The 27554-nt window shown below is 44.1% G+C and overlaps 2 protein-coding genes across 2 annotated transcripts in view; both read left to right on the top strand.

Annotated features, from left to right (window-relative positions):
* ARHGEF9 (Cdc42 guanine nucleotide exchange factor 9) overlaps positions 1-17791 on the top strand; it is a 121420-nt gene extending 103629 nt beyond the window's left edge. The window contains exons 8-10 of the mRNA XM_036740336.1: positions 5772-6015; positions 8764-8832; positions 16083-17791. Coding sequence (XP_036596231.1) covers positions 5772-6015; positions 8764-8832; positions 16083-16264 — 495 coding nt within the window. The 3' untranslated portion in view covers positions 16265-17791. The remainder of the gene's footprint in view (positions 1-5771; positions 6016-8763; positions 8833-16082) is intronic.
* Positions 17792-23554: 5763 nt separating this feature from the next.
* LOC118832847 (ATP synthase F(0) complex subunit C2, mitochondrial-like) lies at positions 23555-24178 on the top strand. Its single transcript, XM_036740218.1, has one exon. It carries the CDS (start codon positions 23570-23572, stop codon positions 23993-23995), a length of 426 nt encoding a protein of 141 aa, XP_036596113.1. The 5' UTR covers positions 23555-23569; the 3' UTR covers positions 23996-24178.
* The last annotated feature ends 3376 nt before the right edge of the window (positions 24179-27554 follow it).

Here is a 27554-nt window from a genome sequence, read left to right as displayed (position 1 = left end):
AGACATGGGGTGCTGGGAGGGCCAAGCTTGGCCCGGCTCCCTTACCAGCCATTCAGGCCGACCTTGCCACAGTAGTGACCCTTCTGTGGTTTATGGTACTTGGCAGAAGCCAATCTCTAGGGCTGACTGGCCCTCCATGGCTATGCCCGGTTGGCCATGGGATGCTGGTATCAACCTCTCCCTTGCTCTAGAGGGCTCCTCCTCCAAGGACGATGCCATAGTTGTTTGACCATGAACATCAGGATGCTTGGTTATTGGTCATTGCTCCTTGGGGATTTCCCTCCATCACTTCAACCCCCTGCTTATTAGGCACCCATCATGTGTTCAATGCTTAAGGATATAGAGAGGAAATAAGGCACAGTTTCTGCCTTCTGGGAGCCTACAGCTTAATAGGAGAATAGGACAGATATCCAAATAGATATATGCTTAAGCATAGAGTGAGTAAAAGTACAGTAGCAGAGACCAGGCCAAATAGGGTGGGGCATTTGAGGAACAAGGGACCAATTTCACTTTGGGGTGAGGGAGGTAGAGTTCCAGGAAGATGTCATGAGGTGGGTGGCACCTGAGTGGAAGAGAAGGGCTTTATCTGGTTGGGGAGTGAGAGTCCATTCTGAGCATGGGGGGTGGTCAGAGCAAGGGTCAACAGGCAGCAGGTTCTGGAAATGGGGAATGGAGAGGAGGCCAGCTGGGCTGGGGACTAGTGGGCAGATGTGGGCCAGCCTCCACTAATACTAAGATGTGCCTCATAAGGTGGGGAAAATGAGATATCCAACCCATCCCTTTGTCCTGAGAAGTGGGTACATGCCTAAATATAATAAGTTGGGGGAAAAAAATCTAATCTATCAGAAGGCATTCATTAAGCACCTATTGTGTGCTAGGCACCAAAGGGCTCCAAAGACAAAAATAGGGCTGTCCCTGCCCTCAGGGAACTTACAGTCTAGTGGAAATTCATTATAACCAAGATGCCCCACTTTCGATCATTAATTAACAACAATAATAGTAACATACATGATGGGTAACTCTCTAAGACTATAAGTTGGAAAGCTCATTCCAATCCACATTGGCAGAGGGACTTTACTCACTGAAAATCCCTTAGGCCAATGAAATCACAAACCTAGCCCGGAAAATAGTCTTTTTAAAAAAATAATGAATGGTAGCTGGCCCGGGAATAAATGAAACACATTACGATGTGCCAAGCACCGTCTCTAGAGGTCTGAGCACTCTACATCCATCACCTCCTTCTATGCTCATTTTCTAGATGAAAAGAAAAACAGAGAAGGGACAGGAAATAGCTTAGCCAAAGTTGCATAGCCCAGAACCTCGGGAACCTGGTCTAGGAGGAGGCAGCTCTCAAGCCTGGCACATTCTCTCTTGACTACTGCTGGATTTATGACATTCATGGAGCCGTGCTCCCACGAGGAGAGGTGCCCAGGTACACGGGGCAGAGTCTCTGTTCTTAGACCAGTTGGGAAGATGGGCCATACGCACCGAGGCAAAGAGAACAGGTCAAGTCAAAGGAACAGGTATTTATTAACTTCTACTGTGTACTAGGCACTGTCCTAAGGACCAGTAATCTGTGACAGGCCCAGACACCAAATGCCAGAGGAGCTCATTGGACAGAGAATGTCCTGTGGGCTAGAGTGACAAGGGAGGGTTTTCTGTAGGTGCTGCAACTTGAACTGGGACCTGAAGACTGGTCAGGATTAGAAGAGGGAAGGCATTGCAGGCAGAACATACTGTGAGCAAAGGCTTGGTAGCAAGAAAACACCAATTTTGCTCTGGGCCAAAATTTCGACTATTAATATTTTGAGATGCAGGCCTTCAGGATTTTCTAGTTTCTATTTATAAGTAGGGAAATTTAACCCACTGTGCCCTAAAAGACTAGGTGGCAGAGAGGAAACAGGCCAGGAATTGAAGGCAGAGGAGCTGGGTTTGAATCCTGACTCTCCTTCTTAAGACTTGTAGGACCTGGCTTTACTAGACTTGTTTCTCTTACCAATTTTTAATGTCAGAAAGATACTAATGATAGAAATTACTTATCTGGATATAAACACCATGTACTGTGAGCTGGATGGGGGATGGGGATTATTTGCAGCTGAGGAAACCAAAGTGCCCAAGCTCAGACACCTGAGCCAGGACTTGGCAAGGATGTCTTAAAGGTGCTGAATTAGAGGAGGCCAAGCTAAAAGCAAAACCAAGGGCTGCTGGGCCAGCCTGTGCTTTTCCTAACAAGTCAAGAACTGTCTTCTAGAAAGAACCTTGCAGTCAGTTTTTTGCCCCGGCCCCCCACCCCCCACCCTGCCGGCCTCTCATAGTTGTGTTGTCTAGATGGTGTTTTCTTTGCCCCATGCAGAGTGTATCATGTGGATAGAAGGCAAAGATTTGATGGAGTTGGGCAATTGAAACATCCATCTCTTTCTTCTTATCTCTCAGACCTGTGTCTCTGCTGTGGAAGGAGATTAGATTAGTCTGACAGGAGCCCTTCTCTTCTCTTCCCCCCGCCCCTTACATATACACAGCACACTTGCGTGTGAGTGCACGCACACACACACACACACACACAGCTCAGATGATAATTGTAGGGATGCTGATTGGACCCTTCGTCCTAGAACAGATCCATTAGCTTGCACAGAAGTCATACGTGATTTAGTGGAAAGAGTCCCCAAACTTGTATGATCTTAGTGAAGTCCTGTGCCCTGTCTGAGTCTCAGTGAAGGAGGAACAACAACATTGGCTCTATCTACCTCTGGAGACTGTGGGCTTGCTAAATTCGATAGAAATGCCAACTGCTCTTGTTAATTAATGACCATGTGTAAAGGAGTGAGGATTCTAGCCTGGGTCCAGGTCCCCCACCCTGCTGGGCCTGTTGTAAACCTGAATGTGCCATCTAAGAATGAGTTGTTCCCATCAGGAGAACCAAGTGGCTCTGGCTCAGAGAGGCTTTTCCAATGCCCCTCTGTAGCTCCAGAGGCTCATCTGGAGAACTGACCTCTTCCCATTCTACAGGCCCGGTGCTTTGGGTGCCAAACTCTCCCGTCAGCCTGTGTGCTTCTCAGGTTATTTATAGACACGCTCTCAGAGAGGAACGTGGCTGCTGCCGCCATGGTGGCGACAAAAAGACGAGATTGGTTTTTTCCAGAGCATTTCATCAGCACCTGGGGCTCAGGGGTTGACCCAGCTATGCCAGGGCCCAGCCCTCCCAAACAGCCCAAAGGAGCACAGCACAGGGTAGAAGGAATCAAGCCCCACCTCCAAGCCCTGTCCCAGGTCAGGAGAGCAAGGCCATTGCAAGCGACAGACGGGGTCTGAGTGACAAGTGTGCCTGGGTCAGTGGAATAGGAAGGTTGGAATGGAGCTGTCAGACATTAATCAAAATGAATGAGCTTTTCAGACACCACCCACTTTGAGTGGGAGGCCATAGAAAGCTGGAGTGGAATGGGAGTTGGCTGACTCAGGGCTGGCCCATGGAAGAAGCCTGTTGACATGGGTGGCAACAGGGTTTTCAGATCTCAGACTCCAGTGAGGAAAGTGGGTCCCCCACCCCAGGAAAGTGACCCCACTTAGTTGGGGGGCGGGGAGACTGGAGAGTCAGGACAGGGATGGAAGCCACATGATTGGAGGAGCAGCTGAAGAAACTAGGGCTGTTCATTGCAGAGAGGAGGAGAGAGGGGGAGAGAGACATGAGAGCTGTCTTCAGATATTTCAAGAAGGGCTTTCATTTAGAAGAGGAAGAACTTGAAGCAGTTGAGGGGGTAGAAACTTGCAGAGGTAGGTTTCAGCTCAATATAGAGAGCAATTTCAGAATAATTAGGGCTCTCCAAAAGTAGGTTTAGACTGCTTCATGAGGTAGTGAGTTCTTCATTCTTGGAGATGTTCAGGTAGAGATTGCATGGCCACTTGTTGAAGATATTCTAAGACGGGATCCTTGGTCAGTTACAGGTTATACTCAATTCCTTGCCTCCCCCACCCCCCATCCCCAGGCCCCTTCTAGCATGGAGATCCTATACGTGAATTAGGGAGACAAAATGTCCAACCACAGCATAATATTCTCAAGAAGGTTTCATCCTTTATCTTGCAACCTATTCCTGGTCATCTCATCATCTCATCCATTCCTTGGTCTCCAAGCAGGCCTGCTCATAACTCCCTGGGACAAGTAGGGCATCTACCCTTGTCTTCCCATACCATGCCCAAGTAACTCTAGTGTTTTCATGACCCAGTAGAACCTGAGCCTGTGGCCGAATAGTCTCAAGATCTCCACAGAATTCACCACACACAATTCCACAGTCCCTTGAGTCACCTGGCTCTGGGATCCTTGGAAAGTTAGGGAAGATAGCAAGCTCTGAAGGCCAGGCAGGTAGGTCTTGATGATATTCACCATGTTCCATGAGGATATTCACCAAGTTCACCATGTAGGGTAGGCAATAAGTCACCAACCTTTAGGCCAAATAAACCATATCTGCTTCCTACCCCCCAAACAGTGTAGTGGCGAGGGAGACCTGTCCTGACTTTGGCACACACTGGCTGTGTGACCTTGGACTAGTCATTTTTCTCCGTGGCACCTCAAGGTCCCTGTCTAGAAAATAAGAAGATTGTGCTAGATGACCTCCTAAGACCGCTTCCAGCTCTGATATTCTATGACCTACTTCTTTTATCAATGTGCAAAGGATTGACCTTTTTATGTGTTTGTTTTGTTTTGTTTGTTTTTTTTTACCAGCTAGCCCCAAGCAAGTACCTATTTATAAGTGTATACCCGCTATGCTGTGTACATGAAGATGACGCTGCTGACCCACCATCAGTAGGGCATACACATGCTTTGGGTTCCAGTAGCAGAGGCGGTTTGCCCTGAGCCATTCCCAGCCCCTCCTCTGTCTGTGCCTCCCCCTTCAAGCAACCTCATTTAAAGTTTTGCCGTATGCACATAGGTGCTCTAGGAGGTAGGCAGGCAGATAGGCAGTCCTAGTCATGTAGTACCAAGATTAGCCTTCCCACAGAGAAGAGAACAGAAGTCCTTGGTATCAGGCAATAGGCCTAGGGCCCTAAGCGAGGGTTCAAGTACTGGCTTCCACATTTACTGGCCACGTGACCTGGAACAATTGACTTCTCCTCGGTTTTCTCCTCTGTAAAAAAATAGCAAGCACTTGAAGGCCTGGGAGGTAGGTGCTATTATTATCTCCCTTTTACAGACAAGGAAACTGAGGCAGACAGAAGTTAAGTGACTTGCCCAGAGTCACCTAGCTAGTAAGTGCCTGGGGCCAAATTTAAACTCAGGTCTTCCTGATGCTCGGCCCACAATGCCATGCTGTCCTAATAATTGCCTTAGTATGAGAAAAACACCTTGTAGACCTAAAAGCTTGAAGAGAAATGTGAGTTGTCATGATACTGTAAGCTCCCTCACATTAAGGGACTTGCCCAAAGACACATGGATGGTAAGTTACTGAACGTGGACTTGAACCCAGGCCTTCTCACTCCAGGTCCATCACTCTTTCCCCTGTACCCCATGGCTTCTTGGTGACATGCATGCCTAGGCCAAGGGACTCAGTTCATTGTCGGGGAACTAACCTTGATGAAATGGCTTAGCCAGGACAAAGCTTGCTCTTCAGCCTCATTAGCCCAATGCTCCAGCCCGCTGGACCAATGAGGCCAGATCCACTCGAAATACTTCCCAGGGGTATTCCTAAAATAAGCCAGTGGTAGAAGGTTCCCTGCGTGCCTGCATTGTGCAACTGCCCCCTTCCCCCCCAACAGAAATCCCTTTCTTCCTTTGCCTCTAGGACCTGATTCGGAGAGATATCCTTTACTACAAGGGCCGCATCGACATGGATAAGTATGAGGTGGTCGACATTGAAGACGGGCGTGATGATGACTTCAACGTCAGTATGAAAAATGCCTTCAAGCTGCATAACAAGGAGACCGAGGAAGTCCATTTATTCTTTGCCAAGAAACTGGAGGAGAAGCTTCGCTGGCTCCGGGCTTTCAGAGAAGAAAGAAAGATGGTACAAGAAGATGAAAAAATTGGTAAGAAGCCCCAAAACCCAGAGAGGCCAACCAAGAGTAGGGCTCTGGTTGGCCCGGATGGGAGGTGGCACGAAATCCAGGCTTAAAATGTTTTATTCATATTTTCCAGTGGGGGAATACTCCCTTGCAAAGTACATGAGGGGAAAAAAAAAGAGTACACGGACAGTAACGAAGTATGAGTCAGTAGAAAGCTTGGTCAGATTCCTCCTCTGACACTTATGAACTGAGTGGCTTTGGGCAACTTTTCTCTGAGCCTCAGTTTCTTAATTTATCAAGTAGTCAATAACACCTGCACCTCACCAGTGTTGTGAGCAATACCCTTTAGAAACCTTGTAAGAGCTATTGAAATGGGTCTTTGCTATTGGATCCTATCCTACCTCTGGCTTTGTTGAGAAGTCCGCTCAGACTTAGTGGTTTCTGCAAAAGGAATTGTGGCCATGGTGATGAGAACCCAGCTTCTATCCAGCTCAGCTACCACTTTACTAGGAAGCTTCACCTGATCCCCCGGCTCCCATTGCCCGTGCCCTCCCTCCTTAACAACTGTATTGAACTATCTGGCATTTATTGTATATATACTTATATGTACAGAATGGTATTGAGATATATACACACACACACACACACACACACACACACACATACATGTATGTATAGATAGATAGATAGATGGATGGATAAATGGGGGATTGGGTAGCCTGATGTAACGAATGGAGAAGTGGCTTCTGAGCCAGGAACACCTGGTTTCAAGTCTCACCTCAGATAGTACTTTTTGGCTCTATGACCTGGGCAAAGCACCTGACCTCTCTGGGTCCCAGGCAGCCCCCTAGACTCTTAAGTTGCAGAACAGGTACCAGTCAGCACTGGTAGAGGGAGTTCCCTATACCAATCAAATCCCAGGTCCAGTCCCATCCCCCGTACTTGGAAATATTCCAGTTTTTAGCCCTGCTTGAATGTGAGCCTGGAGAGCCCTTTTTGGTCTTTCCATCTCAGTGGCTGTGGTGGTTGTGGCGGTGATGTGTCACATAGTGTCATCTGCCTCCTCTCCTTTACTGTCCTACTTTTAGATGATGAGCAGAAGTTCTTGTGAGCACCATTAGAAGATACCAAATTACTATTATTTTCCATTCTTTGAATTGTGCTTAGAATCTCATTCTCTCTTCCCACAGCTGGAGAGGAGCCTCTTAAAAACAGTTGATTATAGGATTTTTAATGTTCACAATGGCTACCATGCTGAAAACCTGATGTCCTAGTTGCAGGCTGGATCAATAACGTAGCAATTAGCAATTAGTTTTTATTCAATGACTGTCAACATGTGGCATGGTCCTAGATATCATATCCAGAGAGTTAAATGGACTTAATCCCCAACCCTCTGGCTGCTTATAGTCCAACATAGGCCTCCTTTGGTGGCTCTTCATCCTCCAGGAAAGTCTGCTGGTGGCACTTGCCATCATTTTGGAACATTCAGTTTGCAAATAAAGCAGTCAGGAAGCTGCATTTTCCTCCGAGGGTGCTTCACCTGTTCATGAGTATGCTGCCACAAAATGGCGCTTGAGTGTCTTGGTTGTTGGCTCTGAACCACCGAGAGGCAGCTATTTAACATGGATTTTCTCTAGCTTTCAAAAATATCTAGCTCCTATTTCAATAAACATAGCAAAGTTGAATTCCAGTAGAGCGAGCTTTATAAAGAAACAAGCATACAGGTAGAAATTGGTGCCTTTTTCACTAACCAAATTGTTATTAATCATGGCTTAGTTCAATCCTGGTCTTACCTGGACTCTGAGAACAATCATGACTCCAAGACCTTGGGCCAACTTGGCACTGAAATGCCTCTGGTTGCTTTTGTCAGCAGCTGACTGCCGGAGCTAATGAAAAGGCCGGCTTTAGTTTGCTTTTCTAATACTCTAGACAAGCTTGCCAACCTCTCTCTTTTCATATGCGGGAAGGAATACAAAGAAAGCCAGGCACAGGTTGATTCTGCTGAGAGTAGACAATTTCCCAAGCCTGGTCTCCACCAGTCAGAAGGATTTTCCACTTCACTATGGGGAGAAAAGGTATTTCAGGCAGTACTGATTGATTTTGAAAATCTATTGGACTTCCTTTAGCAGTTTGCTCAGTACTATGCCTTTTATTGCCTCCTTCTGATGGAAAAGAGAAGACAAAGTACTGCCTACTAGGAGGTCTCATGTCACTCAGACGACCTGCCAGGCTGCTTTGGCCAAAATGGCCATCCATCCCCTCGGGTGTCAAGGAACTCCTTCGGAGGACACGTTGTCCTCAATACACATTGCCCATTGTCAGGCCCAGACTTGGCATGGTAGTCTCTCCCTGGGCTTGTGCTTTGCTGGCATGGCCTCAGAGAGTCCCAAATGCCTTCTACATCACCCAGAGGAGGCCTGGCAACAGAGGATTTGTAAAGAACCCATTGACAGAAGGTTTTTGGTTTTATAGTGACTTAAATTGCTTCTAACAGTCAGACAAGCAGAAGTTGGGAGCAAAGGACCAGCACTGCACCAGGTTTGTGAGGAAGGTTGGGAAGGCTTCCATTTTCATGGCTAAATTGCTGTGCAGGCCTCAACCCCATCCCTGACATCAAAAGGAAAGTAGGTCAACCTTGGGTAAAAACTTGGCACTGCTTGGGGGAGGAAGGAGATGTGTCTGGAGGGTGGGCTCCTTGGCTCCTTGCTCCATTGCCAAAGGCACAGGACAGCTGTCTCACCACAGGCAACTTGTGTGTTTCCTCTTTTGTAGGCTTTGAAATTTCCGAGAACCAGAAAAGGCAGGCCGCTATGACTGTCAGGAAAGTCAGTAAGCAAAAAGGTAAGATCCCATTTGGTCCAAGCTTAAAAAATGGGCCAGCAGCAGGACTAGGGTCTTCCTGTCTGGCCTCTATTAAGAGAGGTCCAGCCACTTGGTGTGTGCCCTTGTAACAAAGGTTTAAAAAGAAAGAGAATGAAACGGTTAAAAACAAACCCAATACATCGACTGAATGTGAGAGTATGAGCACTGGTCCACACCAGTAGCCCCCACGTCTGCAAAGAGAGGAGGGGGCTTCACCCCTCAAGTCCTCTCCAAGGGTTTGTGCTGCTTGTTATCACTGTTGTTCTTTCCAATTTTCTTGTTGTAGTCATTTTGCGCATTGTTTTTCTTGTTCTGCTGGCTTCCCCCAGTGCTTCTCTGAATTCTTCTTGTTACTTGTTTCTTATGATGCAGTAAGATTCCATTACATTCTTGCCACATGCTTTGTTTAGCCAGTCCTCAATCGATGGGCATCCACTTTTATTCCAGTCCTTTGCTATTACAAAAAAAAGTATTGCTAGGAATATTTTGGTGTACATGAGGCCTTTCTTTTGTATTCTTAGCTTCCTTGGGATATGTTAGGCCTAACAATGCTATCTCTAGAGCAAAGAGTATGGACAGATCAATGTATTTTTAAAATAAGAAAGAAAGAAAAGAAACCTCCTTGTGAAACTCATTCAGACTGGGACTCAACTTACGTTTGCTCACACTGTTAAACATTGCTTAACACAGTGCTGGGCACATTTTAGGCACTTAATAAATGTTTATTGATTGATTGAACCAACATTACCCCCATTAGAGCAGGAGGAAAGAGACCCCCCCCCCTTTCTATCCCCAGCTTGACCACTGAGATCCACTGTCACGTTCCCCAAGACTGTATGACTCCCTACTTTTCTTCCCTTATGTTCCCATCAGATCTCCCTTTCTTGGCATGCTTGCTATTAAAAAATGCTCTTACTCCAAGAATCTGGGATGCCAACGAGCATGGAAAAAAGCCCTGAATTATTCCCAAGCCCCCTTGATTGAGGGGGCTAAATGCTTATGAATAGCCAATTTCTGATTAAGCTGTTGTATTTACTGTTTATCCTGAGTATTGTCATCTCTCTACCAACTCCTCTGGCAGAACCATCAGCCCCTCCCTTCTCCCTCTCCAGTACTGAGAGGTTTGACTAGGTAGGAAAATGAGCACTGGACTTGGTGTCAGAAAACCTGGGCTCAGATCCAGGCTTTGTCAGTAACCATGTGACTGTGGACAAGTCACTGTCCCGCTCTTAACCTCTACTCCTCATCTATAAAATAAGCATTAATAATATAGTTCTCCTCCATTCTAGTTGCTACCTCACTCCTTAACTCACACTGTCTCCCACAAATATGCAATGCCAGTGGGAAGAGTAGACATACACACAGAGCGTATTGGTAGTGAAGCACACATGTAGAGAACACATGTGGCCAAGGCAGCCCACGCCTCTGGCATTAAGAGTGATGATATCCTTTCTCTACTCACAGCATCTTCACTCTGCTTCCTGCTAGATTCAGTGTCTGATGGGCTCAGCTGAGTTCTCTGGGCCTACTCCTTTCCACAGCTCCAACTGCCATCAATAATTCTTTCTTGAATCCATAGCTGGCTTTCTTCTCTGCTTCCAAGGGTCCCACTCCTCATAGCCACTTCTACTGACTTGCCATATCCAACAAGGGTGAGGGAGAGAAATCCCCTCTCTCCTCCTTCTAATTCAGTGTGGTACAGGCACAAGAGTTACACTCCACAAGGATGCTTCCTGTCTTTGACTATGCCATGATTGCTCTCCAGGCTGGCAAGCTTGCTTTTGAATGACCCCCAGTGTTTGATAAACCTAGGTTACAAAGTACCCTGGAACGGACTCCCTTTTTAAACAAGAACTGCTGGGAAAACTGGAAAGCAATTTGGCAAAAGTTCGATTTAGATCAGCATCTTGCACCATATACTACAATAAACTCAAAATGGATTTGGGACCTGAATATAAAGGACACACCATTAAAAAGAAGTGGAAAAGAACAAAATCAGATACCTTTCATAACTATAGCTGGGGTTGAAGTAGGGAATGGGGAAGAAGTCTTAACCAAACAAGGGACAGAGATAAGCATGAAGGATTAATAGGCTTCTGTGGCTACAGAAAATTGAAAAGCTTTTGCATGAATAAAATCAATAAAGACAGACTAAGAAGAGAAGTGGTTTAGTGGGGAAAATGCTTTACCTCAATCATATCTGATAAAAGACTGATATGCACAATATGCAGGGAATTGACACAGACACAGAACACCAAGAGCCATTTCCTAGAAGATAAGGAGTTGAACGATATGAATAATTTTCAAAGGAAGATTTGCAAACTCTAAATGAGCCCATGAAAATATGCTCCATATCACGCCTAGGAAAAGAAACAAATTCAAACAACCCAGAGAGGTCACTTCACTCTATGCCCATTGCTAAAGATAAACAAAAGATAGGACCAATCAGTGCTGGAGGGGCTCTGGGTAAATAGGCTCTTAGTGGAGGTATAAAGTAGTCTAACCATTCTGATTTTCAATTTTCAATGAGGAAAGAAAAGTGATTGAACCCTCCATAACCTTTGACCTTGTAATCCCACTACTGGGCTCATACTGAAGGAAGTCAAAGACAGAAACAAAGATGCAATATATATACCAAAATACACTCTTTGTGGTAAAAACAACAGTTGCTGCCCATCAGTTGTGGAATAGCTGAAAAAACTCATAGGATAAAATATTATCATACAATTTGAAATGATGAACATGAGGAATTCAGAGAAACATGGTAAGATTTGCATGAACTGATGCAGAGAGAAATAATCAGAACCAAGAGAACAATATATACAATGGCTACAAAAATGCCAAGTAATAGATCATTAAAAGAAAATTGAAGTCTGAGTAATGGATGTCCTGTTATAGTATGTTATTGGTTATGTCATAATAAGGATTTCTTTGGCCTAAAGGTTGGATTAGATGGACATTGAAATTTTGTGATTCTGTGCTTTTGTAATGGACAGACCAGTTAAGGTCCTGGAGAGAAGAGTGAAGCCCTGCCTCCCTCCCATAAGAGAGGTGGGGAATTACTACGACAAACATTATCAGACAGGGTCTCCATATTGGATGCTTTCAATTAATGGTTTTCCTCTTTCACAAAGGAGGGTAGAAGGTTCAGTAGAAGGGATGAGAAATGACTGTGATGTAAGGCATCAATTATACATATATATGTGTGTATTTATATTGCGTGTGTGTGTGTGTGTGTGTGTGTGTGTGTGTGAGGCAGCTAGGTGGTACAGCGGTTAGAGCACTGGACCTGGAGTCAGAAAGACCTATGTTTAGATTCTACCTCAGATACTTCCTAGCTGTGTGATCCTGGGCAAGCCACTTCACTTTTGTTTGCCTTAATCCACTGGAGAAGGAGATGGCAAAGCACTCCAGTGTCTTTGCCAAGAAAACCTCATGGACAGTATTGACATCGTGTGGTCCATGGGGTCACAAAGAGTCGAACATAACTGAACAACAACAAAAACAACACATACACACATATTCCTAGGAATGTTACAGCTAAAAGGAATCTTAGCTCTCTGAGCTGAAAAGGAAACCAGCTAGTCTATTACATAACCAACAAGTGATCATTTAACCTCTACTTGAAGCATTCCAATGAGAAATAGCCCACTACCTATCAAGGTAGCCATTCTATTTTTAGGTAGTTATAATATTGAAATGGTCTTCCTTCCCCAACAGACAAATGGTCAAAGGATATGAACAGGCACATTTCTGATGAAGAAATCAAAACAATTTATAGTCATATGAAAAAAATGCTCTAAATCATTATTGATCAAAGAGATGCAAATTAAAATAACCTTTGGATATCATTTTATACCTATCAGATTGGCTAAAATGACAGAAGGGAAAAGTGACAAATATTGGAGGACATATGGAAAAATTGGGACATTAATTCGCTGTTGGTGGATCTGTGAACTAATCCAACCATTTTAGAGAGTAATCTGGAATTATGTCCAAAGAGTTATAAAACTGTGCATGCCCTTTGACCCAGCAATGCCACTATTAGGTCTGTTTCCCAAGATGATCAGGGAAAAAGGAAAAGAACCGATATGTTCCAGAATATTTACAACAATTCTCTTTGTGGTGGCAAAAAAACTGGAAATTGAGGGGGTGCCTGTTTACTGGGGCTAAACAAGTTGTGGCATATGATACTACTGTGCTATAAGAAATGATGAACTTGATGATTGTAGAAAAATATAGAAAGACTTGCATGAGCTAATGAAGAGCAAAATGAGCAGAACCAAGAGAACATTGTACACTGTAACAGCATTATTGTTTTAAGAACAACTTTCAGGGCCAGCTAGGTGGTTCGGTGAGTAGAGCACTGGCCCTGGAGTCAGGAGAACCTGAGTTCAAATCCGGCCTCAGACACTTGACACACTTACTAGCTGTGTGACCCTAGGCAAGTCACTTAACCCCAATTGCCCTGCCTTCTCTCTTCAAAAAAAAAAAGAGAAAGAGAAAAAAAAAGAACAACTTTGAGAGACCAAGTCATTTTGACTATTATAAATAGCCAAATTAATGGCAAGGGGTCCATGAAGGAGGATGCTATCGTATCCAGAGAAAGAGCTGATAAATAGAAGTATGTCTAATATGGATTCACATCTATACATACACATACGTGTATGTATATATATATATATATATGTATGTATGTATATATACATACACACATTTGTGTGTGATAGTAGCCATCTCTAGAGCAGAAGGGGGCAGGGAGCGAGGGGGAAAAAAGAAAGTTACACGATAACTTTATTATATATGTAAAAGGAAAAGCAAGTTGGATTTTCAATTTCATGTGCAATCTTTTTTTCTATTCACTTGGTTATGGAAATGCTTGTTTTATTTCTTAAGTTCAGATTAAAAAAATAATATTTAATTAGTTAATTTTTTTTCAAAAAAGATTTTCCCTTACATTAAGCCTCAACTTACCTGCATGAACCTCCCACTCATATTGCTCCTAGCTGTGGTCTTTGGAGCCAAGCAGAACAAGTCTAACCCTTCCACCTCCCATCCTTTAAAATAACTGAGCACAGCTACCAGGTCCCCATTGAATCTTCCCTTCTCCAAGTCAAATCTTTCCCATGTTTTCAACCAGTCTCCATGTGGCATGAGCCCAAGGCTTTTTGCCATCCTGGTTGCCCTCATGTGCCTAATTCCAGATTTTTTTTTCCTTCCAGAAATGCAGGGCCCAGAATTGATCCCAGTTTTCCATATTTGGTCAGCTAGTCAGTTGAGTAGAGCAGGATTATCACCTCCATTGATCTATACCCAACTTCATTAGTTTTTTCGACTGCCATGTCACACCATCGACTCATTAAGCTTGCAGTCCACTAAAATCCCCAGGTTTTTTTCAGATAAAGTGTTAGCCAGTCTTATTTCCCCCATCTTGAGCTTGTGAAGTTGATTTTTCAAACTGAACCATGAGACTACCTCATTAGATTCAACCCCATGTTCTAGCTTGTCAAGCTTCTTTTGCATCCAGCAACCCTCCCAGCTTTGTCCTATCTGCAAATCTGATCAGCCCACCTCCATGCCTTTATCTAAGTCATTGGTAAAAATGTCACAGGGAACAGAGCCAAGGATAAGTCCCTGGGACCCTCCATTCGAAAGACCTTACTTTGGGTTAACATCAGACCGTTGATGATTCATCTTTGGGTCCAGCCAAGTGTACCTAGCCCTAATCCAGGGTTGGGGAACCTGTGGCCTTGAGGCCACATGTGGCCCTCTAGGTCCTCCAGTATGGCCTTTTGAGTGAGTCCAAATTTGACAGAACGAATCCTTTTGTTTCAGTCAGAGGGCCTCATTTGCTGCATGTGGCCTCCAGGTACAGGCTCCCCACCCCTACCCTAATCTCTCCCTTTTTCAAAACAAATTTTGTCAAGTGCTCTGATAAACTCTAAACAAATGTCTGCCAGAATTTTCCTGATCTACCTCATCATAAAAAGAAATTGTCTGATATGGGCTATTCTTGAAGATGCCTTGCTGTCTCTTTTGGATTCTTCCTTTTCACAATGTGTCTCTCCCCCTGCCAATTTTACAAGCTCAAAGAGAGGAATTGACTTGCCTAGGTTACACAAGGTCCAGTGAACAAGAACTTCCCTCCATCCCTTGGCTCCAGGCATTGTCTCTGGTTGTCCCCCATGCCTGGACTGCTCTCCCTCCTCCTCTCTGCCTGTTGACCTCCAGGGCTTCCTTTAAGTCCCATCTTCTACAGGCAGCCTTCCCCAATCCCTCTTCATTCTAGTGCCTTCCACTTTTAAGTGATCTCCTATTTATCCTGTATAGAGCTTGTTTTGTATATATTTGTTTGCATGTTGTCTCCTCCATTAGATTATAAGCTCCTTGAGGGCAAGGCCTGGCTTTTGCCTTTTTTTATATCCCCAGTGCTTGGCTTAGTGCCTGGAATGTAGTAAGTGATTAATAAATGCTTACTGACTGGTTGATTAATCCTAGATCTTAAGCTGGAAAAGACTTCAGAAAACAATTGGTCCAACCCTCTTATTTTATAGAGGGGAAACAGGTCTGGAGAGAGAAAATAGCTTGCCCAATGTTAGTTCCAGTATTTGAACCCAGACCTTGTGATTATAAGCCACGTGTTTTCAGCCCTCTGCCATGGTGGTTTCCTTGGCCGTCACCACTTGGTCAAATCATCTGGAGGCAGATGTAATCTATTGCAAAGAATGAGCTGGCCAAGTTGGGTTAAGTCCTGGCCATTCCATCAACTCATTGTATATTCTCTCTCCTCTCCGGGTCTCCATTGTGTCACCTGAAAATCAGTTTTTCCCCCATAGGGGAGGGAGGGAATAAGCATTTATATAGTGCTTACTATGTGCCAGGCACTGTGCTACCCTGAGATGACAAAGATTGACAATGAGAAAATCTCACTAGCTGTGTGATCTAGGGCAAGTGACTTTTCTCTTGGCCTCACTTTACCCTTCTGTAAAATGAGTGTGCATACTGTATGATCTCTCAGCGTTGACATTTTATGGACCTCAGTTGAGTGCTAACAAAGGCCACTTATACCTAAGTTACTACTTCTAATGAAGTCAAATCTCCAGTTGAATCATTAAGACAGTTCTGTGATCTTCCAAGCTCTCCAGCGTAGACAGAGGTGAAACTTTGTACTGGGTATCAATTGAATTGAATTGGTGTTCTCCCCTCCCCTTTTTTTCTCCTCCATCTAGGTGCCAACTACTCCCGGGCTGTCCCTCCAGCTTACCCACCACCCCAGGACCCAGTGAGTCAGGGACAGTACTTGGTGACAGACGGCATCACTCAGTCCCAGGTCTTTGAGTTCTCGGAGCCTAAGAGAAGCCAGTCGCCTTTCTGGCAAAACTTTAGCAGGTTAACTCCCTTTAAAAAATAGCGTCCAGTGGGAAATGTCAGATTTTAAAAATAAATAAAATTATATTTCTAGATGGACCTTTTTTCGGAGAAGCACTGTTGCTATTAATATTTACATGCATATATATATACACACACCCCCCCTGCGTATGTATATATGGAGAGAGAGAGCGAGAGAGAGAGAGTGAGAGAGAGAGAGAGAGAGAGACAGAGAGAGAGAGAGAGACAGAGAGATGTACTGAAGGACCAAAAATGAGTTTTCCCAGGTTTTGGGGAACAAGAAAACCTGTTACTAGATAGGAAGATGTACCAATGATTTCTAACCATGTGATCCCACCTTGCCTTTTTCTGTTCTCTCACTCTCCTCCTTTAATTTAAAAAAAAAAAAAACAAAAAAATCAACAAACAAACAAAAAAAAAAACCTTGCCTTTTCTCGTGTCCCCCAAATGACTTTCTGGTTACCCTGTGGTTGATTCACTGATCTGTCTTTTACAATCATGAATGTTGTTGTGTTTTGATTTTTTTTAGACATAAATGATGATTTTCTTTGCTGTAGTTGGGTTTAGGGGATGGGGTTGGAGAGTCTTTCCCCTCCTCCCCCCCCCTTTTAATTTGTCTTTGGAACCGGAAAGTGTGTGGGGGTCAGCCCCTTTCCTTCTCCCTCTGCCTTTGGCGAATGTTTCTGAAGACTCCACCCACCCCTGAACAACATTTCTCCCAGCATCCTCTGTTCTCAGTCGTGCTAGTCAGGATGTGCTCTATTGTGCCCTGTGACATTCCGCTAGGTATTTCTATTGCTTTTACTATTTTCTATGTGTTCGGGGGGAGGGGGGTAGTCCCACCAAAACCAGGGGAACATCAAGGTTTTCTGATCTGGGAGATGCTTCCTATCCAATTGGCTTCTGTGCATCTTTGATTCCCCTCTCTGGACCTGCTGGGTGGCCCCAGGATGTTGCAGGTGGAGAAGGTACTGGGGAGTGGGGTGGGGTTGGGACTCCTCTGGCCCGTTGCCTTCTTCTTTGGGCAGACTGGTTTGGTTGCAGGGCGCTTTCCAGCCCTGCCCAGTGCAAAGTCTTTTTTCAGTATGGTTTCTAGGCCGAGGGCTCCGCCCTCTGGTGGCAGGGCTGTTGTACTGTGTGGCTTCACTCCTCCTTCTTCAGCTCTAGTTAAGAAGGGTAGCACCTGCTGTTAGACTGAGGGACTACCCCCCCATTTGTGGGCTGTGGGGGGGCAGCATAAGAGCTGGGAGGCAGGCTCCCGGCCCTTTTCTGGGCAGGGGCAGCTAGTGATTTCTGGGCATCTAGCCTGCTGCTCACTGGCCTAGGGAGGGCCTGAGATGAAAAACTGCCAGTTGAGAAAGATCAGGGCCTGATCTGGACAGAGTAGGGGCCTTGGCCAAAGTGAATTGGTTGTAGTAACACAACTGGAGGGGTAGGAGCTGCAAAGGTACATTTGTTACCGAATTGCATGGACAATCACACCTTCCTCCTCCCTCCTTCCTTCCTTTCCCTTCCCACACTTCCTTTTTCCCCCTCCCGTTTTCTCTCTCCCCCTCCTCTCTCCTCCTCTCTCTATTACTCTTTCCCTCCGTCCTTCTTGCTCACTCTCTCTTTCCCTTTCTCCCTCTCTGTATTACCCTCTCCCTCTGTCCTTCTCACTCTCTCCCTCTCTCTTTCTCCCTCTCTGTATCTCCCTCTGTTCCTCTCCTCTCTCCCTCTGTCCTTCACTTTCTTTCCTTTTCTCCCTCCCACCCATATCCCTTTCCCTCTCAGGAAGTCAGGTTCCCATCAGCTGACACAGTGAGTCTTTACTGAGCACCCGTGTGCCCAAGTCTGTGCTGGGCACTTAGGGAAACTGAGGCAAGTGAGACCTGGTCCCTGTCCTCTGGGAACTCTCAGTCTAGTTGGGCAGAGGGAGAGGAAATCCTGGGTCCATCCCAAGCCCAGTAGCCCTCTTGGTCTGGGAGGTCAGGAGCAAGAACCTGACTTGACTTCATTCAGAGAGTTCTTTCAGTTTGGGAGGACCCAGGTTCTCTTCCTTTAGTTTGGGAATGTGCCAGGACACTGTAGGCCAATAGCCAAGGTGCTGGGAAATGGGAAGCCCTCACCACCACTTGGTGTCACCGGGACTGAGGAGATGGGTTCCCAAGCTTGAGACTGACACTCCATGCATAGCTAGGAGGGAAACAAGAGATTTTGATCTGGAATGGACCTTAACAGTCCAGCTCCCCTCCACCCCCTTTTTACAGATGAGGAAACTGAGACCCAGAGAGGGAAATGACTTACCAAAGGTCGCACACAGTTTGTAGTCAGGATTTGAACCCTGGTCCTCTGACCTGAACCAGTAATTAGTGTGCTACACAATAGCTGTGTTAGGGGATGCTAGCCCAGTTTCCCTGGTTAAACTGTTCTGTGCCTTGAAAGAGAACAATGACAGGGCATTTTTTGGTGAAGGGGATTCTTGTCACCCCTCTGGTCTATATCTTGAAAGTAACTGAGCCTGACAAGGCCACCCACAGTCAGAGCCTTTGGCAACCTCTTAGCTCCTCTGTGTAGCCACAGCCAAGCCAGACTGGGGCCAAAGCAGAAGGCAGGTGGGGGGTGGAGCTGCAGGCTTTTGTATCCCCTCAGCGAGGTGGCCCCCACCTCCGGAGGCAGGGCATGAGGGGCTGATGCAATGTCCTGGTTAGCCCAGTTCTCCCAGATGATCTGGGCAGCTGGAGTTTGTTCCTCCAGGTGGATGGAACAGTTTGGGCAGATGCCCACCTCACTTCCCTTTTGGAGGTGTGGGGGGATAGAGAACTGAGCTTGGTCATGATGGTGGGCCAGCTGAGAATGAGCCTCCCCACTCAGGACCTGCCCACCTTAACTGAGGCTGCCAAGGCCCCAGCCCCACCCATACTGCCTGCTCTTCAGACTTCTGGGTCATCCCTGCCATCCTACCTGTCCCCACCCCTACCACCCCAGGTACGTCCACCCGTTCTAGCAACTCACTGACAGTATTGATTTGGCTTTTCTTTCTTTCTTTTTGCACTCTAGGGAGGGCCCCTGGGCCCGTAGTGATGGAAACGGGCCAGCCACTGAGCCAAAGGGGGTTGGGCTAAGCAACCTGGCTGCCAATGGGCCGGGCTGGGCCAGGCCCAGTGCCGGCCTGGGAATGGGCCAGCTGCTGTGGTGAGCGTGGTCTTCAGGAAGCTCTCTCCCAGTTTCCCCAGTGCCGCCACATTCCTCAGCCCACTTAGCTGTCAGTTCCTGCATGGCGTCAGTTGACCTTAGCTTTTTCCTAAGGAGACAGGAAGAGAGTTCCTGAGCTGAGTCCGGTTGGGTTTTGTTTCTTTTCTTTTTTTCAGTAGGGCACTCTGGCTAGGTGGGGAGGGAGGGAGGGAGGGAGGGGGGTGGGTGGGTGGGAGGGAGGGGGCCTATAGCCGTAACTCCAAAACACCTACCTAGGGCTCCATCTTGAATGCAAATGTCACTGCCACCAAGAGGGGGAGGTTAGACAGGCCTAAGCTGGAGCCTAACAGTGACATTTCTGTGCTCTTGGGGTGGGGTGGGGGGGCTGGGCGACGCTGGTTTGGGCCTCCCCAGCTGTGTGCATCTGCCAGTTTCATTCTTCTGTTTATATCTGACTGTTTGACCCTATCCAACAAATGTCCAAGTTGTGTGTAAAAACAAAAATGTGTTTAACAAAAAAAAAAAAAATGAGAGAGAGAGAGAAGTGTTGTGAAGACACTGAGCCTTATGAAAATATTTATGGAGCTAAATAAAAAGTCAAAAGATACATCCGGGTTCGCCTCTTAAGTCTTTTTTCTTTTGATCAATTCCAAGACAAGATCGAGAGCCAAAAAGGCATATTTCACACTGGGGTCGCATGGGCAGGGACACCTGCTCCTGTTTCCAGAAATGGCTGGGAGGCAGGCTGGGGGCAGGCTCCTGAGCCCCAGGTTTGGCCTGGCTTCTCTGTCAATGGCACCCAAGCAGAGAATGGAGTCTCAGAGTCTCACAAGGTACATACCCACTAGCTACCCCAGCCCCCTGACTTTGCCCCGACTTGTACCTACAGAGTTGACCCCAGCCTGAGGCCCAGCCTGGTCTCTTCCACTCAGGACTGGGCTAAGGCAACACTCTGCTGTCTTGAACTCATCCCCCTTGATGCATGCCTACCCCTCCTTTGGGACCTCCCTAGAGCTGCCTTTCCTGACGTTCTGGATTTCCCTCCCCTCCTTTATGCTATGCCCCATCCACTGAACATACTGGCCTCAGATGTCTGAGTCTGATATCCCCACAATTCAGGGAAGCTTGAGTTGGGTGGTCAATGGGGGTTGAGGACCTGGGTTTGAAGCCTGCCTCTTCTCTTTCTTAGCTGTGTGACTCAGTTTCCTCATCTGTAAAACTAGAGAGTTGGACTAAAAGATATCCAATCCAATCTCCTCATTTTATAGTGGAGGAGACTGAAGCCCAGGAAAGTGGTATGTCCAAGGTCACACGTAGGACCCATGGTCTAAAGCTAGAAAGGACCTCATAAGCCATCGAGTCAGACCCTCTCTTTTTCCACTGGAGGAAACTTGAGACCCAGAAAGGGACAATGACTTACCCAGGGTCCCAGAAGTAGTAAGGAGACAAAGCCAGGATTCGAACACTGGTATTAGACCATATACAGCACTCATTCCAGTGTACCTTATTTTACAGATGAATAAACTGAGGCCTGGAGAGGAGGTGTGACTTAACCCCCTCCTGAGTTTCACTAGTTGCCACAAAAGGAGCAGTAACCTCATCCCAGATATATTCCACCTCCAAACTCCTGGGTCTCAGTTTCCCCCTGGACTAGACAACCTCTTCTGTGTGGCTTTGTTCATCACTCCCCCATGGGCCTCAGTTAGGACTAGCTGCCCTCAAAATGTTTGATTTGATGAACCAACACTCCTCCCCCACCTGCCCCCTAGTGCAGGCACAGGCTGTGAGCACAATTTTGAAATGGATTCTGGGAACTGGAATGATTGTATAGCTGCCTTCTGAAGCTAGACCTCCTGATACTGGAAAAGGGTAACCCTTACCTCCTTCCAGAAAAATTGGAATTATAATGAGGACTAAGTCTTCAGTCAAAGGCACCAAGCTCTAATGGTAAAGAACCTGCTAGGGTACAGAAGGTTTCCCCTGTGGGTGACTGCCCGCTTCATCTACATGGAGGGCCATCATCCTCCCATAGACCAGGTAGCTCTTGGTCAATATGAAACCTCCTTGGGGCCCAAAATGGCAGCTGCAAACGCTGAAAATCTCAGGGCCTTGTCCACAGCCATCCCCTGCTTTCATTTGTCACCACTTCCCCTTCAACCTCCCCACGCTGCCAGGCTCAGCAAGCATGTTTGTCACCAATTCATCTGCCAACAAAGACATATTAAGTGTCTATTCAACATTGGGCACTGTGCTAAGATTTGGAGATACAAAAAGTCAGAAGATCCTCATGGAGCTTCCATTCTATTGGGCACATATACAAAATGAGTCCCCACATTCTCCCATCCCAGACTGGAACATGGCAAAGGGAGTCTGGATACCACTGTCTTTGCAGGCCCCCTGGGACACATGGGTCATGTGAATTAAGCTGAAAAATTGAGCAGCTAGCTGATACAACAGATAGAGTGCTAGACTTGTTAAAAACAAACAAAAAAATCAGGTCATTGTCCAGAGTGCTAGACTTGTTAAAAACAAACAAAAAAATCAGGTCATTGTCCATGTCTGAAAATGTACCCATCATTCTGCACCCATGTCCACCACCTCGGCTGGGAGGCAAGGGGCCTGTGGCACCATTAGGACTCTGAAGTCTTCACTGAACACTAACTGCTCCTTGGATGGAAGGGGAGAGATGGTAATGAAATGGAATGGGAGAGATGTTAATGAAATGGGAGGGGAGCCTATGGATCTGGGCCGTTCCAAGTTCGGTGTGTGGGGACTCAGGTTCTGGGACATCCCCTGTGCTCCAAAGTAACTAGTTAAAGGGAGTTTCCCAGACAGGAAGTCATTGAGTATCAGACTAATGACAAGTGGAAGCTAAGATCCCAGACATCCTGTCAGCTGGCCCTAAAAATAAAGGGCTATAAACAAACACAAACTTCCAAGGCCCCAAAATAGACAACAGGAGCAGCTATTCCAGAGGACAAAGGGGTGGAAGAGGTCACGGGATGGAGATGTCCTCTACTTCTATTATGACCTACCCTGCAAGGTAAGAGAACAAAGGGCAGGATCAGGAACTAAGAGGCCTGGACCTCAGTTTACCTCTCTGTCAGTTCCAAATTCTCTCCCTCCACTGCCTCTCCCACCCATTGAGAAGGCAAGAAATATGATACCCATTATACATATGAAATCATGCAAAACATCTCTACATTAGCCATGTTGTAGGGAGGAAAAAGGAAAGGAAAATATAGAAAGAAAAAGAAAGATGCTTCAATCTGCACTCATAGTTTATCAATTCTCTATTTGGAAGTGGATAGCATTTTTTATCATGATGGATTAGATGGTCTCTAACCTTCCTAGACCTGGCATTTTATGTTCCAAGCCTCCCACTAGCCTCAACATCCCCTGTCCTGGGCCCCTCCTTTCAGGCAGTAACCCTGAAAGCCAGGGAGATAACTCATAGGAACATCATAGCCAAATTTCGAAGCTCCCAGGTCAAGGAGAAAATTCTACAAGTAACTAGAAAAAAAACTTTAAATACTGTGGAGCTACAGTCACGATAATGCAAGGTTTAGCAGCTTCTACATTACAAGACTGGAGGGCATGGAATATTATATTCAAATAGCAAAGGAGGTGGGTTTACAACCAAGAATAACTTACTCAGCAAAGTTGAATGTAATGCTGCATGGGGAAAAAATAGGTATTTAATGAACCAAAGGACTTTCAGGTATTTGTGAGGAAAAGACCAGAACTTAATAGAAAATTTGACCTACAAGAATCAGGAGAAACTTAAGAAGGTAAACATTAAAAACCAATCATAAGGGATTTAATAAGGTCAAAATGTTTACTTCTTATTATCTGTAACTCTTAAAATGTTATTACTTGGGTAGTTTGAAAGGGCATACATAGATAGAAGGCTTGGGGTAAAGTTGAGTATGATGGGATGATTCTAAAAAATAAAATTGGGTAACGAGGGGTAAAATGGAGTAATTTATCTCACATGGAAGCAGGAGCATGTGGAGGGCTGGTAGTGCTAAAACCTTATTTTCATCAGAACTGGGTGAAAGAGGGAATAATATATACATTTAGAAGGGTATAGCCCTCTCTGTCTCCTCTGCTCTGCCGGCAGCTCTTCAGCTTTGCCCCTCACCCCCTGAGAATGTACGCCTGTGCCAAGTTCATCTCTACCCCTGCCCTTGTGAGGAGCAGCTCTCAGATGCTGAGTAGACCATTAACTGCAGTGGCACTGAAATGGCCAGAGGTTTGGACAGATGAGAACCTCAGCATTTTGGCAGCATCAGGTCCCTTGACCTCACTTGTCCCCAGATGTGGATTCCAAACTAGCGCCATCTCAAGGGACATTGACACAGCAGCCAAGTTCATTGTGGCTGGGGCTGCCACTGTGGGGGTGGCCGGCTCTGGAGCTGGGATTGGGACTGTGTTTGGAAGTCTTATCATCGGTTATGCCAGGAATCCTTCCCTGAAGCAACAGCTCTTTTCCTACGCCATCCTGGGCTTTGCCCTATCTGAGGCCATGGGGCTCTTTTGCCTGATGGTGGCCTTCCTCATCCTCTTCACCATGTGATGGAGCCATTTCTGTCCCCCAACGTTTTTGAATGTTCCTCCTCGTCCTGGTCCTTCCATGTCTCTTTTCAGCCTGTGTATACCTCCCCCTCCATCTTACCAGGCAGCCCTGGGGAAAGTCATGGGCTCAGGTTTGACAGAGGGAAGACAAATAAATACTGTATTAATAAGCTGTTAAAAAAAAGAAGAGTATAAAAGTCTTCTTAACTTACAAAGAAGTAGGGGGCAAGGGGATGGGATAAGGGAGGGACACTTAGAAGGGTGTGAGATCAAGAAATAGGAGGGTAAGGAAAGAAGATTAAGGGAGGGGATTCTTAGAAGGGAGAAAAGGATAAGGGAGGGACTCTTAAAAGGGCTGTGGATTAGGGAGGCAATGGTTAGAAGGAAATTAGATGTTTGAAGAGGGATAGGGTAAAGAGAGAGAGAGAGAGAGAGAAGGATAAACAATGAGGAAAAATAGGATGGAGGGAAATGCACAACTAGTAATTATAACTTTGAATGTGAATAGGATGAATTCACCCATAAAATGGAAACAGCAGAATGGATTAAAAAAGAGAACCCGACAATATGTTGTTTACAACAAACACATTTGAAGATGTGAGATATACATAGAATAAAAATAAAGGGCTGGAGTAGGATTTATTAGGCTTTAGCTGATGCGGAAAAAAAAAAAAAAACAACAACCGGGTAGCAGTCATGATGTTAGACAAAGTTAAAGCTAAAATAGTTTTAATTTAAAGAGACAAATGGGAAAACTACAGTATGATAAAAGGTACCATAGATAATGAAATAATATCAGTACTAAACCTATATGCACCCAATGCTATAGCATCCAGATTTTTAAAGGAAAAGCTAAATGATTACACGCGGAAATAAATAGCAAAACTATGATAGTGGGGGACTTCAACCTGTCCTTCTGAGAACTAGATAAATCTAACCAAAAAATAAATAGGAAAGAAGTCAAGGAGATGAATAGAATCTTAGATAAGCTAAATATGATAACTATCTGGAGAGAACTAAATGGCAACAGAAAGAAAAATATCTTTTCTTAACAGTACATGATACCCTTACAAAACTGATCATATATTAGGTCAAAAAAAAAAAACCTTTATGGTTAAGTGCAGAAAAGCAGAAATAATAAATGCTTCCTTTTCAGATCACAATTCTATAACAATTATATTTAGTAAGGGAATATAGAAACACAGGTTAAAAATTAATTGGAGACCAAACAACCTACTATTAAAGAATGAGTGGGTTAAAGAACAAGTCATAGAAACTATAAATAATTTTATTAAAGAGAATGACAATAATGAGACAAGATGCCAAAAGCTATAGGATACAGCAAAAGCAGTAACCAGAGGAAAATGTATATTGCCACTTATATCAATAAAATAAAGAGCAGATCAATAAATTGGGTATGTATTTTTTAAAAAAAACTAGAAAAAGGAACAAATTAAAAATTCCCAATTAAATACCAAATTGGAAATCCTAAAAATTAAAGGTAAAATTAATAAACTTGATGTAAGAAACCACTGAATTAATAAATGAAACTAGGAGTTGGTTTTATGAAAAAAATAATAAAATAGCTAAACCACTGGTTAATATGATTTTTTAAAAAAGAGAGAAGAAAACCAAATCACTAATATCAAAAATGAGAATGTGAATATACCACTAACGAAGATAAAATTAAAGCAATTATTAGGAGTCATTTTGTCCAATTATATGCCAGTAAATTTAACAACTTAAGAGAATTAGAAGAATACTTACAAAAAATAAACTGCCTAGATTAACAGAAGAGGAAATAGAATATCTAAATAAACCTATTTTAGAAAAAGAAATTGAACAGGCTATAAATAAGCTTCCTAAGAAAAAAGCATCAGAACCAGATATATTTACAAGTGAATTCTACCAAACATCTAAAGATCAACTAATTCCAATATTAAATAAATTATTTGGAATAATAGGCAAAGAAGGAGTCCTACCAAACTCCTTTCTTGAAACGAATATGATACTGATGCCTAAACCAGGAAGAGTGAAAACAGAGAAAGAAAATTATAGACCAGTTTCATTAATGAGGACGGATGCAAATATCCCAAATAAAATACTAGCTAGGAGACCACAACTCTCTATCACAAAGATTATACATTATGACCAAGTGGGATTTATACCAGGAAAAATAGTAACAATTGATTATATCAATAACAAAAGTATCAAAAATGTATGATCATATCAATAGATACAGAAAAACTTTTGACAAAAGACAATACTCATTCCTATTAAAAACACTTGAAAGCATAGGCATCAATGGATTTTTCCTTAAAATGATAAGAAACATCTATTTAAAACCATCAGCAAACATTATTTGTAATGGGGATAAGCTAGAAGCCTTCCCAGTAAGATCTGGAGTGAAACCCATTATCACCAATATTATTCAATATTATATTGCTAGCAATAGCAATAAGAGAAGAAAAAGAAATTGAAGGAACCAGAATGGGCAGTGAGGTAATAAAACTATCACTTTTTACAGATAATATGATGATATACTTGGAAAATCCTGGATATTCAGCTAAAAAGTTACTTGAAATAATTAGTAATTTTAGCAAAGTAGCAAGATATAAAACAAACCCATATAAATCATGAACTTTTCTATATATCGCCAACAAAATTGTAAGAAGAGATAGTAAGAGATACCCCATTTAAAATAACTGTAGGCAGTAGGAAATACCTGGGAGTCTACTACCAAGACAAACCCAGGAACTACATGAACATAATTACAAAAAACTTTTTATACAAATCAAGTCGGATTTAAATAATTGGAGAAATATTAATTGTTCTAGGTTGGGTAGAGCCAATATGATAAAATCACAATTCTGTCTGAATCAATCTACTTATTCAATGACATCCCAATTAAATTACCAAAACATTATTTTACTAAGCTAAAAAAAAATAACAAAATTTACTTAGAAGAACAAAATGTCAAGAAAATCAAAGTAATTAATAAAAAAATGTAAAGGAAGGTTTAGCAGTACCAGATCTTAAACTATATTATAAGGCAATAATTATCAAAACTATCTGGTATTGGCTAAGAAATAGAAAGGTGGGTCAGTGGAACAGAGTATATATACAATATACACTAGTAAATGATTATAGCAACCTTGTGTTTGACAAATGTAAAAGATTTAAACTTTTGGGATAAAAATTCACTATTTGGTAAAAAAAAAAATTGTTGGGAAAACTGGAAAGCAGTGTGTCAAAAATTGGATGTAGACCACCACCTTACACCATTTACCAAGATAAGATCAAAATGGATACATTACCTACATATAAAGGGAGATATCATAAGAAAATTAGAAGAACGTGGAATATATTACCTATCAGACTTATGAGTAGGAAAAGAATTTAAAATAAACAAGAGATAGAGCATTGTAAGATTCAAAATGGATAATTTTGGTTACATTAAACTAAAAGGGGTTTGTACAAATAAAACTAGTATAGCCAAGATTAAAGAGAAGAAGAAAATTGGAGGGAAAATTATAGACAGTTTCTTGGGTAAAGGTCTC

This window comes from Trichosurus vulpecula, chromosome X, assembly GCF_011100635.1.
Source record: "Trichosurus vulpecula isolate mTriVul1 chromosome X, mTriVul1.pri, whole genome shotgun sequence".
Taxonomy (NCBI): Eukaryota; Metazoa; Chordata; class Mammalia; order Diprotodontia; family Phalangeridae; genus Trichosurus; species Trichosurus vulpecula.
This window is presented reverse-complemented; position numbering and strand designations above follow the sequence as displayed.